A 15,728-nucleotide genomic window follows, 5' to 3' on the forward strand; every position below is an offset into this window, starting at 1 on the left:
TCCCACATGCCGTGGAGCAACTAAGCCCGGCCCATGCGCCACGACTACTGAGCCTGCGCTCTAGAGCCCACGAGCCACAACTACTCAGCCCGCGTGCCACAACTACTGAAGCTTGTGCACCTAGAGCCCGTGCTCCACAACAAGAGAAGCCACCGCATGAGAAGCCCACGCACTGCAACGAAGAATAGCCCCTGCTCGCTGCAACTACAGAAAGCCCGCGCGCAGCAACAAAGACCCAACACCACCAAAAATAAAATAAAAATTGATTCTTTAAAAATTAATTTTAAAAAGGCAGTTTAATGGTGGGGGGAAAGGCTTTAAAATCACAGACCTAGCCACAGACAAGCCTTAAAGCTCTGGGATTTCCTGACTTAGGTCTGTGGCTCCTGTGAGAGGCCTGTTCTTTGCAAGAAAGCACACAAACTAATAAAGGAATGAGCTGCCTAACCAGAGTCTTGGCCTCATCCCTGGGCTGGGGAGCACACACAGCACAAGAGCTGTGGCTCTGGACCCCTGTGAGGGCAGTTTTCAGAACAGGAAGTTGAGACAGAGACACAGAGGGAGCGGCCTTACCGGCTTTGGTCCTCCAGGATTCCTCCTCCAGGGCCGCCAATAAGGAGGGGAGCACCAGCTTCACCCCATGAGCGCTCAGGTTGCTCATCACAGCCTTGGCACAGTCATCTGCAGCCTCAAGGGAGGAGAAAAGATGTTCAGGGGCCTCCTCGGCTACGCGAGGGTCAAGGCCTGATGCTGGACCGAGGGTTCTCCTGGTGACCAACACTCACTGGGGGGTCTACTGCGTCAGACACTGTGCCCAGGCCCGCAGACACAGCTGAGCAGGAGAAACGTGGTTTCTCACCTCACAGGGCTTCAGTACTTCACTGGGAACCAGGGGAGTCCGTACCAGTAACCAGTGTCCAAGATGCGGGCAGAGGGCTTGACAGCAGCAGGGGCCTCGAACCACTGCCAGTCATTCCCAAGTGCAGCCTCGGGACTTACCTCACGCACGTACTGGTTCCCATCCCCGAAGCACAGCAGCAGATGGGGCAGCACGTGAACCACGTACGGCTCGAAGAGCTTCCCCAGCATAGTGCAGAGCATCTCGAAGGCAAAGAGCGCTCCTGGGGGAGAAGGCAGGACGGCTGGGAACAGGATGTCCTCTCGGGGCAGCCACAGGGCAAGCTCCCCACCACCGCCTCACCCTCTGGAAACACTCAGGGCAGCTGTGGGACTAAAGTGGCTGCCTCGTGAGGGAGCAGCCCCTGTCCCTCCCCTGAGCAGAAAGGAGGTGAGAACAGGGAGCACTAACAGCTAGAATGGCGAGTCTCTCTCAGCTGAGGGTGTTGCTGAGTTAGAAAAAAGGAAGTCCAGGCCACATCAGCAAGGATGGGATGGAATGGCTCACAGACAGCTGCCCCCCTGCAGCACACACACAAACGCCAGCCTTCAGCAGGGGAGGAAAAGCCAGATTCCCTCCTCTGGCAGCCATGGGGACTGACCTCCCACGCTGGGCGGCACCGAGCTTGGAGACACTCACCCTCTCGGCGGCGAAAGTTCTTCTTGTCCTGGATGGCATCAGTCAGCGCAGCCATCATCTCCTGCTGCTTCAGCGACAGGATGCCCAGGCCCTTGACCAGGCCCGCCAGCCCGTAAGCAGCCCCTTTGCGCTCAGCGTACTTGTCTGACTCCAGCAGCTGCTGCATCAGCCTCTGGATCATCCCTCCAGCGTCCTCCTTGATGGCGGGGACGAGGGGCGGCAAGCAGCTGGCCACGGATTCCTGGACCTGGGGGAGGGGCCTGCCGCGTCAGTGCTGCAGCTCAACCACAGCCAGGCCCTGGCAGCCGATGCAGTCTTCCGCAGCACCTCACCCCAAGACGTCCCCCAGCCCCATCTCAGCCACCGCCTGTCAGACCACACAGAGCATCGGAAAGGCAGATGGTGGTACAAGCTCATGCCTGACCCGCATTCCGTCAGGGTGCACGCTACATCTGTTAGCCAGGAGAGCATCAGCCACTACGGTGCTATTTCTGGTCTGAAGAGAGAACCTAGGCCTGGGCAGGTGGGGTAAAACCTCAGGAAGATTAAACCCACTAACAGAGAAAGATCCAGAGAGAAGCATGCTACCGTGCCTCCTTAAAAACAGTCCGTCTCTCAGTTTTCAAATTTGTCAGTCACAGGGAAATGGGGCTGGGCCTTACAGGGCCAGGTCCAAATCAAGCAGTCCCCAAAGATGCTGTCAATCGTCTTCCAGCCACAGCTCATGAAGCCCGACCAGGGCAGCGAGGCAGTCTGCAGCCAGGGGCCTGGGCAGGAAGCTTGGGAGGCCAGGTACTCTGACAGACTATTTGACCATAATTCAGTAAACCTGTGGTTTTCAACTGTGCCTTTGAGGAGGACGCTCTGGGTTGTCCGAAATGCAAGTCACAGAAAATACGTGTAAATGTGTTTTTCAAATAAGAGAAAAAAAAAAATCCTTTGCACTGTGGCTTGGAGGCTGCATCACAAGGCCCCCAAAACATACAACTAACACAGGGAGAGGATCAGGAAAAGGCTAACACATCAAGAACGATTCTTTTTTTTTTTTAAACCTCTATCCCCAGGGACAGGTTTACTCTAAATGCAAAAAATGACTCTTAGAGGGCTTCCCTGGTGGCGCGGTGGTTGGGAGTCTGCCTGCCGATGCAGGGGACGCGGGTTCCTGCCCCAGTCCGGGAAGATCCCACATGCCGTGGAGCGGACGGGCACGTGAGCCATGGCCGCTGGGCCTGTGCGTCCGGGGCCTGTGCTCCACAGCAGGAGGGGTCACGGCGGTGAGAGGCCCACGTACCGCAAAAAAAAAAATAAATAAATGACTCTTAGAAAATGAGTAGAAAAAATGAAAACATCTAAGAGGTCTACTAGAATAAAGTAACAAACTAACTCCCCCTCCAGAGGTGGGTATTCCTGACTATAAACCAGGCTGCCCCGAGACGAGATGACTCCTCGAAGAGAGCTGGGCCTTCTGGACCCTGATACCCGACTCTGTCCCTAGCATCCCACTGCCCACCCACAGTTGGGGCCCCAGGCCAGGGGGCAGGTACCTGTTGGGAGGGAGTGGAGAGAGCGGCGATGAGCTTGGCGACAATAGGCTTCACTTTGGGGTCGCTCTTTTCCAGGTGCTTGGCTAGAGAGCCCATCAGGACCACCACGCTCTGCCGCACAGCGTCATAGCTGGCATCATTGGGTGCGTTCTTCAGGAACTCCTCAAACACCGGCAGCAGCGAGTTGACGTTCTCCTGGAAAGCCAAGAGCTCCTGGAGCCGCACATCAGCCCATAGGTTGTGCCTGGGGATGACGGTCTCTGCCCCAGGACCAAGCCCAAGTCTGGCTCTGGGACAGGCATCCTAACAAGCTAGCCAGCAGTGCCAGCGGGTTTCCCAGTTTTCTGGCAGGACTGCAGCAGACTTACAAGAATTTAACACCCTTTTGGGGGGTCTTTATGACTCAAAAGAAATACAAATGGAATTTTCCACGGGGGCTAGTGCCCTGCCAGGATTTTGAGCACTCAGCATCCCTGTGGCACCACTGCTCAGCCCACCTTGGCCCAGCTTTCTCCCCACCTCCTCAGCTAGCTGAAATCTTTTACCTTCCCATGCGTGTTGAGCGTCTCAAGGGCTGCATCTAACATGCACTTCCGGACATCTGGGTTTCGGTCGTTGAGGGCATCAGGGACAAAAAATTGAAAGAGTGGCTTCACCTGAGAACTGTCCAAACACTGGGAGAGCTTGTTCAGGGCCAAAGCCAAGCCACACCTAGGAAAGAAGGGGGAGCATGTCAGGGGGGCAAGGGCAAGCCAGAGGCCTCCTCCCCTGCTGGTGGCACCTATCCCAGTATGTCACTAGGAGAGTGAGCCTGCCAACAGCAAACACTGCTGCAGGGTCAGAGCACGACACGGAGCCCAATGCCCTGTGCTTACCCGCTGCTGTGCCCACTGGTTTGGGAACGGGCCTCTTGTAAAACAGAGACCTCCTATCTGCCCAGAGTTTACCTCCTACAGGGTGACCTCGGAGAGGGGACCGGCTCTGCCTCTGTTTCCCCATGTGTGAGTGCATCGCCTACCCCTCTCCCTCCAGGGGAGGAGGAAAGGGAGGTGAAGCAACCAGATGTGAAGGCATTCAGAAGTGGACACACTCTACAAAGGTTAAGTACTATTATTCTTTCAGCTACAGCAGTAAGGAGGGGCCCAGGGACCTCTATAGAAACAGAGTCCCCCAGAGGAAAGGAGAAACGTGTCGTCTAGCTAGCCAGGAGGAGCCAGAACGTGAACTCAGGTCTCTGACTCAGAGGGAGGCCTTGCTGTTTCCCTCCGCTGATCCATTATCCCATGCTGCCTCTTCACAGCACCCAGCCCAGCCAACCTGCCACACCTCAGAAAGCACTGAGTGGTACAAGGCTGAAGCAGCTGTTATACCTGGCTTCCCACTGATCTGGAGGAGATTCTGAGATAACTCGTCCCAAAGCATCCAGCACCGGGGGCGGCCGCTGCAATAGACAGGGTGATCAATGCACTGCAGTGCTCTCTCCAGTAAAGCCAGCGACCCAGGTGAGACGGGAGATGAGGCACAAGCCACCCTGAGCCACAGTGTGGCTCCTGTTTGGAGCAGGTGGGAGGTTGAACAGGGTCCAACCCACCCTCACACACCCAGACTGCATCGCGGTGCACAGACGACTCACATAGAGCTTCTCCTGGTAAATCTCCATAAGCCTGCCCATAACCTCCGCCGCCTGCCGCTGGTAACGCGCCACTGCTTGGGAGAGGGCTTCGGCCCCAGCCTGCCTCACAGCTGCCTCGTGATAGATGACGTCATCGATGAGCAAGGAGCAGAGGTCTGGCTGCAGATCTAGGCCCATGGTTGACCAGAGCCTGTAGCAGACCAAAGGTGGAGGTGGTCAGACAAGGATCTGCAGCACAGGCCCTGCCAAAGCCGACCACCCGACCCTTTTTCCCTCTGTAGGCTGAGCACGCTGGGTCCAGTTATTTCACGAGGGGAAAGAGAACAGAGCAGGAAAACCAGCCTTCCGACGGCTCTCACCTCTCTGCCAGCTTCCGGATCTCCTCCTCCTTGTCAAACTTGACCACCCAGAGCCTCCGTAGAAGGTTCAGGCCATTCTTCTCATCAGTATCAGGCGCTGGCAATACCATGTGGAGTTCCAACAGCCCCTGAGAGGGGGTGGGATCACACCTTGTGAGGCATGACCTTTGGGAAGAGCCTCTGACCTGCCCCCCACCACCCTGCCTCCCTCTAGGGCTGAACTGTCCAAGACGTAGCCACCAGCCGCACGTGGGTCTCCACAGTGAAATCATTTAAAACAAACTCTAACTTTTTCAGCTGCACCAGCCACATTTCAAGTGCTCAACAGCCATACGCTGGCTGGTGGCTACCACACTGGACAGCACAGATGTATATTTCCAGCCCTGCAGAACATTCCACTGGACAGCGCTGGTTAGGGAGTGCCATGAGTCAGTTCAGCTCATTAGCTGCTCTTCAAAGAGCTTTTCTTTCATGAAATGATGGCATGTAGCAGTAGAATCTTTTCTAACATAAAAATTAAAAATTTAACTCTAAACACGCAAGTCAGACAAAACCTCAGAAAAAGGACATTCCCTTTAAGAAATATTTGCCACATGGCCATTGTTTTTCAAATTTTTACCAAGGACCTGTGAAAACTCTGTCACAGAGCAATAGCAGGAGCCTACAGTCTGGCATTTGGGAATCAATGTCTCATACTCCAAGGGGATCCTTTAGTTTTGGGTCCCAAAGCACCAAGAGAAAGCAAGTATAAGGTAGTAGGTTGAAGAAATGAACCAATCCTGTGAGTTACATCTGTCTATAAAAGTACCAAGATCCACATTCCGTTTTAGAAATTAGGTGAAGTCTTCTGAGGTGAAGAAAAAAAATGGGCAGTAATACATGACAACTGCTTAGCTGTTCCAATTCCTAGAATGACCCCGAACCACACTCTGTGACCTCTCCTCTTTGCCTCCAGGACACACTGGTACATATGTGCGGCATCTCCCATCGGGGCAGCTCGAACAGGGACACTGAGGGACAAGGGACGCCAAGGTAGCCCCAAGAGGGAGTGGGCACGCACCCGGAGCGCAGTGTCCCGCACACTAGCACAGGGGGACAGCAAGGCACAGAGCAGCACGTCCACCTCTTCCTGCTCTGCAAAGGCACAGCCATCCTCGCCACTGCTGCTGGCACACAGGGTGGTCAGGGCGTCTGAAGCCAGAACCTGAGGAAGACATCCATCCGCTGGGCTCAGTTCCACAAATTTTTTTCCTACTATGGGGCCAGGCAGGGGAGCCAGGTGATGGGCTGAGGGGCCCAGGGAGGAATCTGAACTGAGAATGCCCACCCCACAGCCCTACTTGGGCTCAGACCCCAGCGCCAGGCCAAAGCCAGTGGCAGGACCCAAGCAAAACCCCTCACCAGCTGAGAACAGTCAGGCTGGCTCTCAAAAGCAGCCCCTCTGCCCAAGGCCAGAACTGAGGGCTGAGAGAAGAACTGAGACCTGAGGTTGGGGTCATGAACTGAGTCACAGCAAAAGCCAACTGGGAACCAGATCACCTGCAGTTGGGGAGAGCCTGTGCCGATCACCCAAGTCAGAAGGCGCAGCATGGCCACACGAGGCAGCAACTCTGGGCCATTCTAAGAGAGAACAGAAGGTAAGTCAGGGTGAAGGTCCAGGGAAGGTCTGTAACCAAGTCCGGTGGCACATGAAGCAGCACCCTCTCACCCACAGGGGAACATTCTGGGTCATACTGCTGACTCCACTGTAGAAACCCTGTCAGGTTTACAACTCAATCCACAGGAGCCAACCCCAGTCAACCAGGATCTTCAGGGACTAAAAATAAATAGACTTTTAACCTTGGTTGAAATTCACAGAATATGAAATACAGGTGGCCCATAAACATATGAAGAGATACTGAACCTCACAAGTAAAGTAAAAAAATGTGAAATAAAACATTACACCATTCTTTCACCCATCGTTGGCAAGATTAACACTATGTGAGGTTGTATTAGGATTGGAGAAAAGAAAACGCTTAGTGAGGGTATAGCTCAGAACATGTCACATAACCTAACAATTCCATGCCCAAGAATCTGTCCTATAGAAATGTTCACAGCGTGCAAGGGACATAAATGTACAAGGGGGCACACCATAGCGATGTTCAAAATATGGAAACGTTAGAAACAACCTCAAAATATCAATCAACAAGTAAAAAGTTAACTAAACCATGGTGCACCCACAGCACAGAACCCCATGCAGCCTGTAAAATTAGATCCATGTGACATGGATCATATGGATCCGGACACCGGAGGAGACCCAGAGAATACAGTCCCATGAAAGAAGCAGTGCAATCCATTTTTGCTTTACTGTGTTTGTGGGTATGAGTTTTGAATGTGCTTTAAAAAAAAAAAGTCCACAAGGGTATAGGCCAAACTGTTAGCAACAGTTACCTCTAGGGAGTGGCATTTCTCTTTTTGCTTCTGTACTGTTGGAATTTTATGCATGCATTACTTTGGCAAATTTTTAGAACATAATCTATTAAAAAGAAAACTCCTCAATGAATGAGCTCCAGTCTCAGAATCATAAGCAAGTCAAAGGGAGAGAGTGATCAGTACTATCTTCTGAGTTAGAAACAAAACAATAAATTAATACAAAATCCTTCAACTTCTTTGGGTCAGAAACTATCAGACACAAGAGACCCATAAGCTTCTGTGAGGTCTTGACAACCGCACTGAATACAACATTTGGCTTCTCTTCACCAATGGTTGCTGCTATAGGTACACGTATATGCTGCACGACCTCCCCCCCCAGAATTGTTCATGGGTCGGGAAGCGTCGGAAGCCCCTGCCTCCCCAACGCCCTCAAGCCAAAGGGGAGCCGAGCTCCCCGGGCCAACCTCGTCCACACGCCCTGGCGGGCTGCTGGGTGAGGCCCTCAGCTGGGCGTGGACAGTGAGGATCTGAAGAATCTGGGCCATGCGCTCCTCTTCCTCCTTGCTGTGGTGGGGCATCTCGGTCAGCACCATCTTCAGAAACGGGAAGACTAAGGAGAAGGCTGGCGCGGACAGGGGCACGGCGTCTGTGAGAGCAAGAAGCAGATGGATCCTGTAGGTCGGGCAGGACCCCGAGCATGGCTGCCTCAGTGTCCATCCTCAGGGCAAGTGGGTGGGGGGAAGGCTGGAGGCCCTGACACCCTGAAGCATGTGGCATGACAAGAGGGACGACAGGCAGTAGCCCAGTTCTAAAGCCAATCCTGCTCCTACCCCAAACACTGCCCAGTTCCACAATGTGAGAGTTAAAACAGACAAGGAGCTTCCAACGGCAAGAACTAAACCCTCAGTGGGAGTCACAGTGACTCAGAATACCAGGGACCAGACTCAAAAATCGTCCATCCCCCCTTTTTCAGATGAGGCAATCAAGGCCAGGGAGGGAAGAGACTCACTGGAGGCTACAGCCTCAGGAAGTCCCGGGGGACGGGGCGCCATAGCTCATGCAATCCCTGCACAGTTCATACCACCTTGTGCCCTTTGTCCGTCCTGTCCCTTACCTGGTTCTCCCTTGCCTGCCCTGCTGGTGATGGTGTGACTGTGCAGCAGGGTCACCGCCCTCTTCACGGCCACTGACAGCTCTTCCTGGCACCATGACTTATCCAGGGCACATTCTGGCTTCAGCAGGCGCAGAGTCACGTGGCTCACCAAAGTTCCTGTGTCCAAGAGAAGGGACCCAGCAGGGGATGACCCTCGCAAAGACACAGAATCTGGCCCAGGTGCAAACCAGGGACACAGGGCAGGGATGCCATGCCCCTCTGACTTAATAGTAATCAATTCTGCTCTGCCTAAGTATCCTCAACCTAATTTCTCATTTCATCTCCAGGACAGCGCCAAAGGGTAGGCAGGCTGGCAAGGAGATACCCTTCTGACACTAAGGAATTAAAAGTGCGCTGAGGGCTTTCTTGGTGGCGCGGCGGTTGGGAGTCCGCCTGCCGATGCAGGGGACGCGGGTTCGCGCCCTGGTCCGGGAGGATCCCGCATGCCGCGGAGCGGCTGGGCCCGTGGGCCATGGCCACTGAGCCTGCGCGTCCGGAGCCTGTGCTCTGCAACCGGAGAGGCCACAGCAGTGAGAGGCCCGCATACCGCAAAAAGAAGGGAATGTCAAAAAAAAAAAAAAGAAAAAAAAGAAAAAAAAAAAGTGCGCTGAGAGGAGGCATGAGCCACCCAAGGGTTATTCAGTTGGGAGTTATTCAGCTCTATCCATGTGGTCCTCCCACGTTCCATGCAACAGTTCAGCCAGCCAGGTAATACTTCCGGCAGGTTCTATGTGTACCACCTGACTCCAGCCTCACCCTGAAGGGAACATACCCCTCAGGCTCAAGGTATGTTCACCCCCAAGGTCGTTAAACAACCCATAAAGCGAGGCCTCCACAATTCCCAGCCACCCAACCTGGTCTTTGCTTCTCCACAGCCAACAGAAAGCTAAAGACCACACAGACCTCTGGTCATCCACACGTGGCCGCTCAGGAGCTCTGGGCTACACAGACAGGCCACGTGGCACCAAACCATCCCACTGCCACTGAATTTAAAACTGCTACAGGGCTTCCCTGGTAGCGCAGTAGTTAAAAATCCTCCTGCCAATGCAGGGGACAGGGGTTCGAGACCTGGTCCAGGGAGATCCCACATGCTGCGGAGCAACTAAGCCCATGTGCCACAACTACTGAAGCTCGCGCGTCTAGAGCCCTTGCTCTGCAACAAGAGAAGACACCGCAATGAGGAGCCCGCGCACCACAAAGAAGAGTAGCCCCCACTCGCCACAACTAGAGAAAGCCCGCGCACAGCAACGAAGACCCAACGCAGCCAAAAATAAATAAATAAATAGGATAAATTTATTAAAAAAAAAAACAAAACACTGCTACAGAAAGATCACCGACTAGCATCTAAAAGTTGGCCCTCAGAATGACGACTCAGCAGACAGAACGGGAGAGAGGAGGTGGCACTGTGTGCTCCCAAGGATACGCTGCTTGAGATGCCTGAGGCTGCGTTCATAGGAAAACAAGTCAGTAGTCTAGGTCACTGCGTGCCTCCCCACGAGCACTCGGGGGCATCTCTGTCCACCCCCATCCTGCCCCGGGGTCGTGCCCACAGCCAGCCAACAAGGACTAACCCAAAGCCTTGAGCCTAGGGGTCATGACACAGGCAGCTAAGGACAGGAAAGGGTTCTTGATCCTGGGAGCAGCGAGGGGAGATTTCAACAAGGGCAGGAAAGAGTCGACCAGGACAGGGATGTACTGGGTCAGGCCGGACGGGTTCTTGGCCAGGATGGTGTCCAGCAGTCCCAGCGCTGCCTCCAGCTCATTGTCCAGCTGTAAGCAGAGTCACCCCAGAAGGCCAGTCAGTGGGGCCCTGCCCCAGGACAGTGAGGAGCAGGCGGCCCAGCACTCTCGTGGCGCAGGCGTGTGGTGGCAGTGACTTCTTACCTCCTGCAGCCGCCTCCGGATCTGTGCCTCCTTGTCCAGCTGGGCCTGCAACATCTCCTTCTGTTTGCTGGTCAGCTGCACCTCCTCTTTTATGCCTTTCTTCTTCTTTATCTCCTGAAGGGAACAGGCAAAGCAAATCCATCTCCAGGGAAGGGAACTCCCTCCCTCCCACCAAGCAGGGCACGCTCAGCTCCCCAGTCAGCACCAGGACAGCTCTACGTCTGTGACGTGGCCCCCCCAACCTGCCATGTGGCCTCCCCTACTCCCACAAGTCCACAGCCACCTGGTTTCTACAGAACAGAGAGAGCAGTAGAGAGGCGATTTCTTGCTGGATTCTCTACTAACAAACACAAGAAGGGCCTTTATACGTTAGAGAAATGAAAAGTCCCTCCAGGTGCTGAAAAGCGTATTCTGGTAGCCATGCAGCTTCAGCCTCCCCTCCTGCCAACCCGCCCTACAGACACTCTCTTCCAGTATAAGCTAAAGCCTTGCAAAGACCGAGTGCACTCATTCATTTGATAAGTCTTTACTTAGCACCTACACGGTGCCAGGCACTGTTCTAGATGCTGGGGAGACCGTGAGAACAAGACCAAGTCTCTATTCTCACAGAGATGACGATCTAGTGGGTGCAGGTAGACCACGAACAGGGAACCAGATACATAAACAAGGTGACTTCAGATCATGACAAATGTTATGAAAGGAATAAATATGATGCATAGCAAATGAGAAGAGGCGTGGGGTCTACTCTGGATAGGGTGGGCAGAGGGGTCCCCTCTCCGCGAAGGGGATATGTGGGCAGAGACGTGGAAGACAAGAAGAACCCAGCCTTGTAAAGACTGAGGGAGGAAAAAAAACAAAAAACAAAAAACAAAAAACCGAGGGAGGAGCAAACAAAGGCTCTGAGACAGGAAAGAGCCCTGTGTGCTTTGCTCCTGTGAGAACCAGTTCTGTCACTGCCGAATACAGCGATGAACCACGATGCCCCAGTGGCTACACTGTGCCAGGCCCTGTGCCTACTATCAAGAGGACAGATAGGTCCCGGCCTTCCAGGAGCTGGGGGGACAGGCATGGAATCAAGCAACACCACTTAGCAGAGGAAATACGTGAACTACTGCCAGCAGAGAGAAAAATTTGTTTTCCTGGAGTTGGGGGTAGAGAAAGCTACCCGAGAAAGGGCAGATAAAGAGTGTGGCAGGAGGACCCAGGGTCAGTGGGGAGGTCGGAGGAGTGTGCCATGGGTCAGGATGACCCAAGGGACCAGCCTGAGGCCACCCCGTGTGTGAGGCCTCCATGTACCCACCTCCTTCAGCTCCAGCTCGATGATCTGCTCCTTGAAGGAGTAAGCTTTGTTCTCTCGCTTCATGTTGGCCTTTTTTATGCTGTCCTGCTGGGCACTGAAACACCAGAGCAGGTGATCAGCCAGGTTCAAAACAGCCACCAGGCCCTTCAGCCTCCCACCAGCCATAAGACCCCAGCTAGCTTTTAAGTCATATGCACCAGGAAAGTGCTGGATACTCTACATGCTCTTGTATCCCAGGCCTAAGTACTGTGCCTAGAACACAGCAAGCACTCCTCCAATGAACAGATACATTGTTTCATTTACTCCTCACAAGACCCTACAAAGGACACATAGTCTCCATCTGACAGGCACTTCTCTGGTGGTCCAGTGGTTAAGAATCCACCTTCCAGTGCAGGGGACGCAAATTCAATCCCTGGTTGGGGAACTAATATCTCACATGCCACGGGGCAACTGAGCCTGCGCACCGCAACTACTGAGCCTGCGTGCTCTAGAGTCCACGTGCCACAACTAGAGAGAAGCCCATGCACGGCAACCAAGAGGCCGCGTGCCGTGGGGAAAGATCCCGCATGCTGCCACGAAAGATCCCGCGTGTTGCAACTAAGACCCGACGCAGCCAAATTAATTAATTAATTGAAAAAAAAAAAAAAAGGAAAGAGAAAAAAAGAAAACTAAGGCTTGGGGCTATTGAGCCCATGAGTCGGGGCTCACCTCTGGATGATGGATTTGTCGTACAGCTCCCCGGCAGGGGTCTGCATAATAGCAAACTCCTCCCGTGTCACCTGGCACAGCGCTGGGTTCTGCACGGAAGCAGTGATGGTGCTGATGAGCTGAGGGAGGACCCGGTCTGGGGACAGGATGGAGAGGGAGCCCATGGCATTCATGGAAGACTGCCAGACAAACACAGACACGGTCAGTGTGCGCCACAGCTGGCAATGGAGAGGGGCCCTGCCAGGCCTAAATGCCCCAGGCAACTGGCTCCCCTTCTTCTTGCCACTGCCTGCTCTTTCTGAGCACTGCCTACTGGAGTGGACAACTACAGTGTGTGCCTGCCTTCTCAGCGAGCTGTACCTACCTGGTACTAGCACCCTGATTTGGGGGGCACATTCCTCTCCCAATCTCAATCTCCGTGGCTCAGGTGGAGCTGACCCCACCCTCTCCAGAGGTGGGCACGTGACCCAGACCAGAAGGATGGGCCTCAGGATAAGCACAAGACCCAAGTCAGGTCAACCAGGGCAGTAAGACCCCATGCCAGCTGAAATGACTGGAAAACGCAAACTTTTCCCACTGGAGCTGACGGGGGACAAGAAGTAAGCCTGGAATAGCTATCCTGCCACTAAAAAGGGGAGACTGAGAATGGAGCCCATACCGTGGAAAGCAGAGATGGGACACAGATGGATGAGACAGAGAGATGGACAGAGAGCAAGAGACACACCACCTACAAGGTCCTGAAGACACCTGAGTCCCTGTCTAGTCACACCCTGGGTCTTACCAGTTAGATAAGGGAACAAGCAAGGTCCCTCTTGTGCTCAAACTAGTTTGCATTTTCTGCCACATGAAACCCAAGGGTTCAACCCAGTTTTCATCACACCTTCACCTGTTTCTCTGAATCTCCCGTCTGGACTCTGACCTGAGACCAGAATCAGCTCACAGGCCAATTACCTGGTTCAGGGGGCTCTGTGTGGTGATCCTGGGAATGATCTGATCCAGGTGCCTGGTAATGAAGGCTTCCGGATCGATCTTCATCCTGGCAAGAAGCGCTGGCCACAGGCCAGATTGCACAGCCACTGAAGGGAAGGGGAGCTCTTTGAGGCCTTCTGCCCGGCCTGCTCCTACAGCACAGTCCCCGCCCCTCCAATACCCGCCCCAGGCACGCACCTAAGGACGGGTGGTGGGAGATGATCAGCATCTCCTGGGCCAGCTGTTCCGTGTTGGTGACATCACCTTCCAGCCCTGGCACCCCAGAGATGATGCATAGAGCCTCCTGCAGGACCCGTGGAGGCACGTAGGCCTTGCCCGCCTCAGTCACCTCCCCAGCATCGGTCACCAGAGCCTCTAAGGGCAGCACCTGTGGGGAAACAACACATGAGCCCCACTGCTCAGAGCCCCATGCAGGCCTGGCACACAGGAGGTGAAGAGGCTAGGGGGGCAGTTGTCTCTCATTCTGTTCTCTGGGCTCCCTGCTGGTGTGGATACTGACACCCAGTGCCCTGCACTGGGACCCACAGGCTATGAGATCGGCCTGGAAGGAAGCACCTAAAACAGCCCACAGGGGGAAAGAAGGCAACAGACACTGGTCCAGGGGACCTACCCTGAGACTGCAAGTCTGTCACTGACCCACATCCCTCAAGCAGGCTTAGGGAAGGAGGGAAGCAGTGAAACAGGGCACAAAGAGCATTGAATTTAGGAGCCGGGTCTTGCGGGTCAACTCCCAGTTCTGCCACCCACTGGCTGGGGGACCCTGAGCAAGTGATTTCAGCTACCAGAACCCTGGACAACTCATATAAAATAAGCATAGTAAGCCTGTCAGCCTTTTAAAGGCATTGTGAAAAACTGAAAGGGACGATGGGTAGAAAACACTTTAGAAATTATAAAGTGCTTTAAAAATGAAGTGTTTTTCAGGCTTCCCTGGTGGCACAGTGGTTGAGAGTCCGCCTGCCGATGCAGGGGACGCGGATTCGTGCCCCGGTCCGGGAGGATCCCACATGCTGCAGAGCAGCTGGGCCCGTGAGCCATGGCCGCTGGGCCTGCACGTCCGGAGCCTGTGCTCCACAATGGGAGAGGCCACAGCAGTGAGAGGCCCGCGTACCGAAAAAAAAAAAAAAAAAAAAAAAGAAGTGTTTTTCCACTACTCAAGAATAAAAAGGTTGAGCTACAGGTCATAAAACATGGGAAGAAATAAAAGCATCTGAAAAGGAAAAGGAATTATATGAAACAAGGTGTTACCCAAACTCCAGGGCAGGGCAGAAGATTCTGGCATCACACAGAGTCTGAGTGAGAACAGCCCAGGAGCAGTCTAGTTAAAATCCCACAGCATAAGCAGGGTCAGCTAAGGGGGTCTGCAAGCCCCAGTTCTGCAGCCCAGATGCCCTGACCTTGTGAGAACTGAGGACAGTCTTCAGCTCCTCCAGGAGTCCGTAGGCCAGCGTGAAGCCCCCGCGAGCAGACAGCAGCTTCCGAACCGTCTGCTGGGCCTGCCTGCGCACGTGCCAGGTGCGGCACAGGAGCACTGCCACCAGAGCCCGGTGGTACTGCCTGTAGCAGAGGGGCAGGGCGTCCTGAGGGAAGGCCAGGCGTGGGGCTCTCCACAGCCAGCCTCCCACCCCTCACACACCGCCAGGTCTCAGGCTCCTGTCAGGGTTTGTGTCATTTGGCCCAAGGGGAAAAGTAAACGAGCCCCACGTACTGAACTTTGTTGCCTGTGAGTCTGTGCGGATGGTCAAGGAAGAGTCTCTCTGTCAGATGCAGCACGGTACAGAGGGCTGGCGGGGGTACAGAAACAGCACAAGTGTTTTTAAAATAGAGAACACATCTAGAAAGAACTGGGAAGAGCTGGAAAATGAACACCAAAATGTAAAGGGAAAGTTACAGTTCACTAGAATTTTTTTTTAAGTTTTTGTTTTATATTGGAGTATAGCTGATTAACAATGTTGTGTTAGTTTCAGGTGTACAGCAAAGTGATTCAGTTATACATACACATGTATCTAATGAATTTTCTTTTTTGCTAACTACACACGTGTATTCTTTTTTTAACATCTTTATTGGAGTATAATTGCTTTACAATCGTGTGTTAGTTTCTGCTTTACAACAAAGTGAATCAGCTGTACCCATACATATATCCCCGTATCTCCTCCCTCTTGCGTCTCCTCCCATCCTCCCTATCCCACCGCTCTAGGTGGTCACAAAGCA

At 53.7% G+C, this 15,728-nt stretch overlaps 1 protein-coding gene across 1 annotated transcript in view; it reads right to left on the reverse strand.

Annotated features, from left to right (window-relative positions):
- The window catches only part of GCN1 (GCN1 activator of EIF2AK4), a 56,977-nt gene that overhangs the window by 20,669 nt on the left and 20,580 nt on the right, over positions 1 to 15,728 (reverse strand). Inside the window, exons 17-36 of the mRNA XM_081253315.1 lie at positions 15,226 to 15,301; positions 14,915 to 15,074; positions 13,698 to 13,887; positions 13,482 to 13,606; positions 12,531 to 12,709; positions 11,823 to 11,916; positions 10,523 to 10,636; positions 10,210 to 10,408; positions 8,600 to 8,755; positions 7,950 to 8,131; positions 6,613 to 6,693; positions 6,134 to 6,277; positions 5,074 to 5,201; positions 4,715 to 4,904; positions 4,452 to 4,522; positions 3,627 to 3,792; positions 3,082 to 3,276; positions 1,538 to 1,784; positions 1,000 to 1,121; positions 574 to 688 (exon numbers count right to left, since the gene is read on the reverse strand). Coding sequence (XP_081109441.1) covers positions 574 to 688; positions 1,000 to 1,121; positions 1,538 to 1,784; positions 3,082 to 3,276; positions 3,627 to 3,792; positions 4,452 to 4,522; positions 4,715 to 4,904; positions 5,074 to 5,201; positions 6,134 to 6,277; positions 6,613 to 6,693; positions 7,950 to 8,131; positions 8,600 to 8,755; positions 10,210 to 10,408; positions 10,523 to 10,636; positions 11,823 to 11,916; positions 12,531 to 12,709; positions 13,482 to 13,606; positions 13,698 to 13,887; positions 14,915 to 15,074; positions 15,226 to 15,301 — 2,934 coding nt within the window. The remainder of the gene's footprint in view (positions 1 to 573; positions 689 to 999; positions 1,122 to 1,537; positions 1,785 to 3,081; positions 3,277 to 3,626; positions 3,793 to 4,451; positions 4,523 to 4,714; positions 4,905 to 5,073; positions 5,202 to 6,133; positions 6,278 to 6,612; positions 6,694 to 7,949; positions 8,132 to 8,599; positions 8,756 to 10,209; positions 10,409 to 10,522; positions 10,637 to 11,822; positions 11,917 to 12,530; positions 12,710 to 13,481; positions 13,607 to 13,697; positions 13,888 to 14,914; positions 15,075 to 15,225; positions 15,302 to 15,728) is intronic.

This window comes from Mesoplodon bidens (assembly GCF_964165515.1).
Source record: "Mesoplodon bidens genome assembly, chromosome: 13".
Lineage (NCBI taxonomy): Eukaryota > Metazoa > Chordata > Mammalia > Artiodactyla > Ziphiidae > Mesoplodon > Mesoplodon bidens.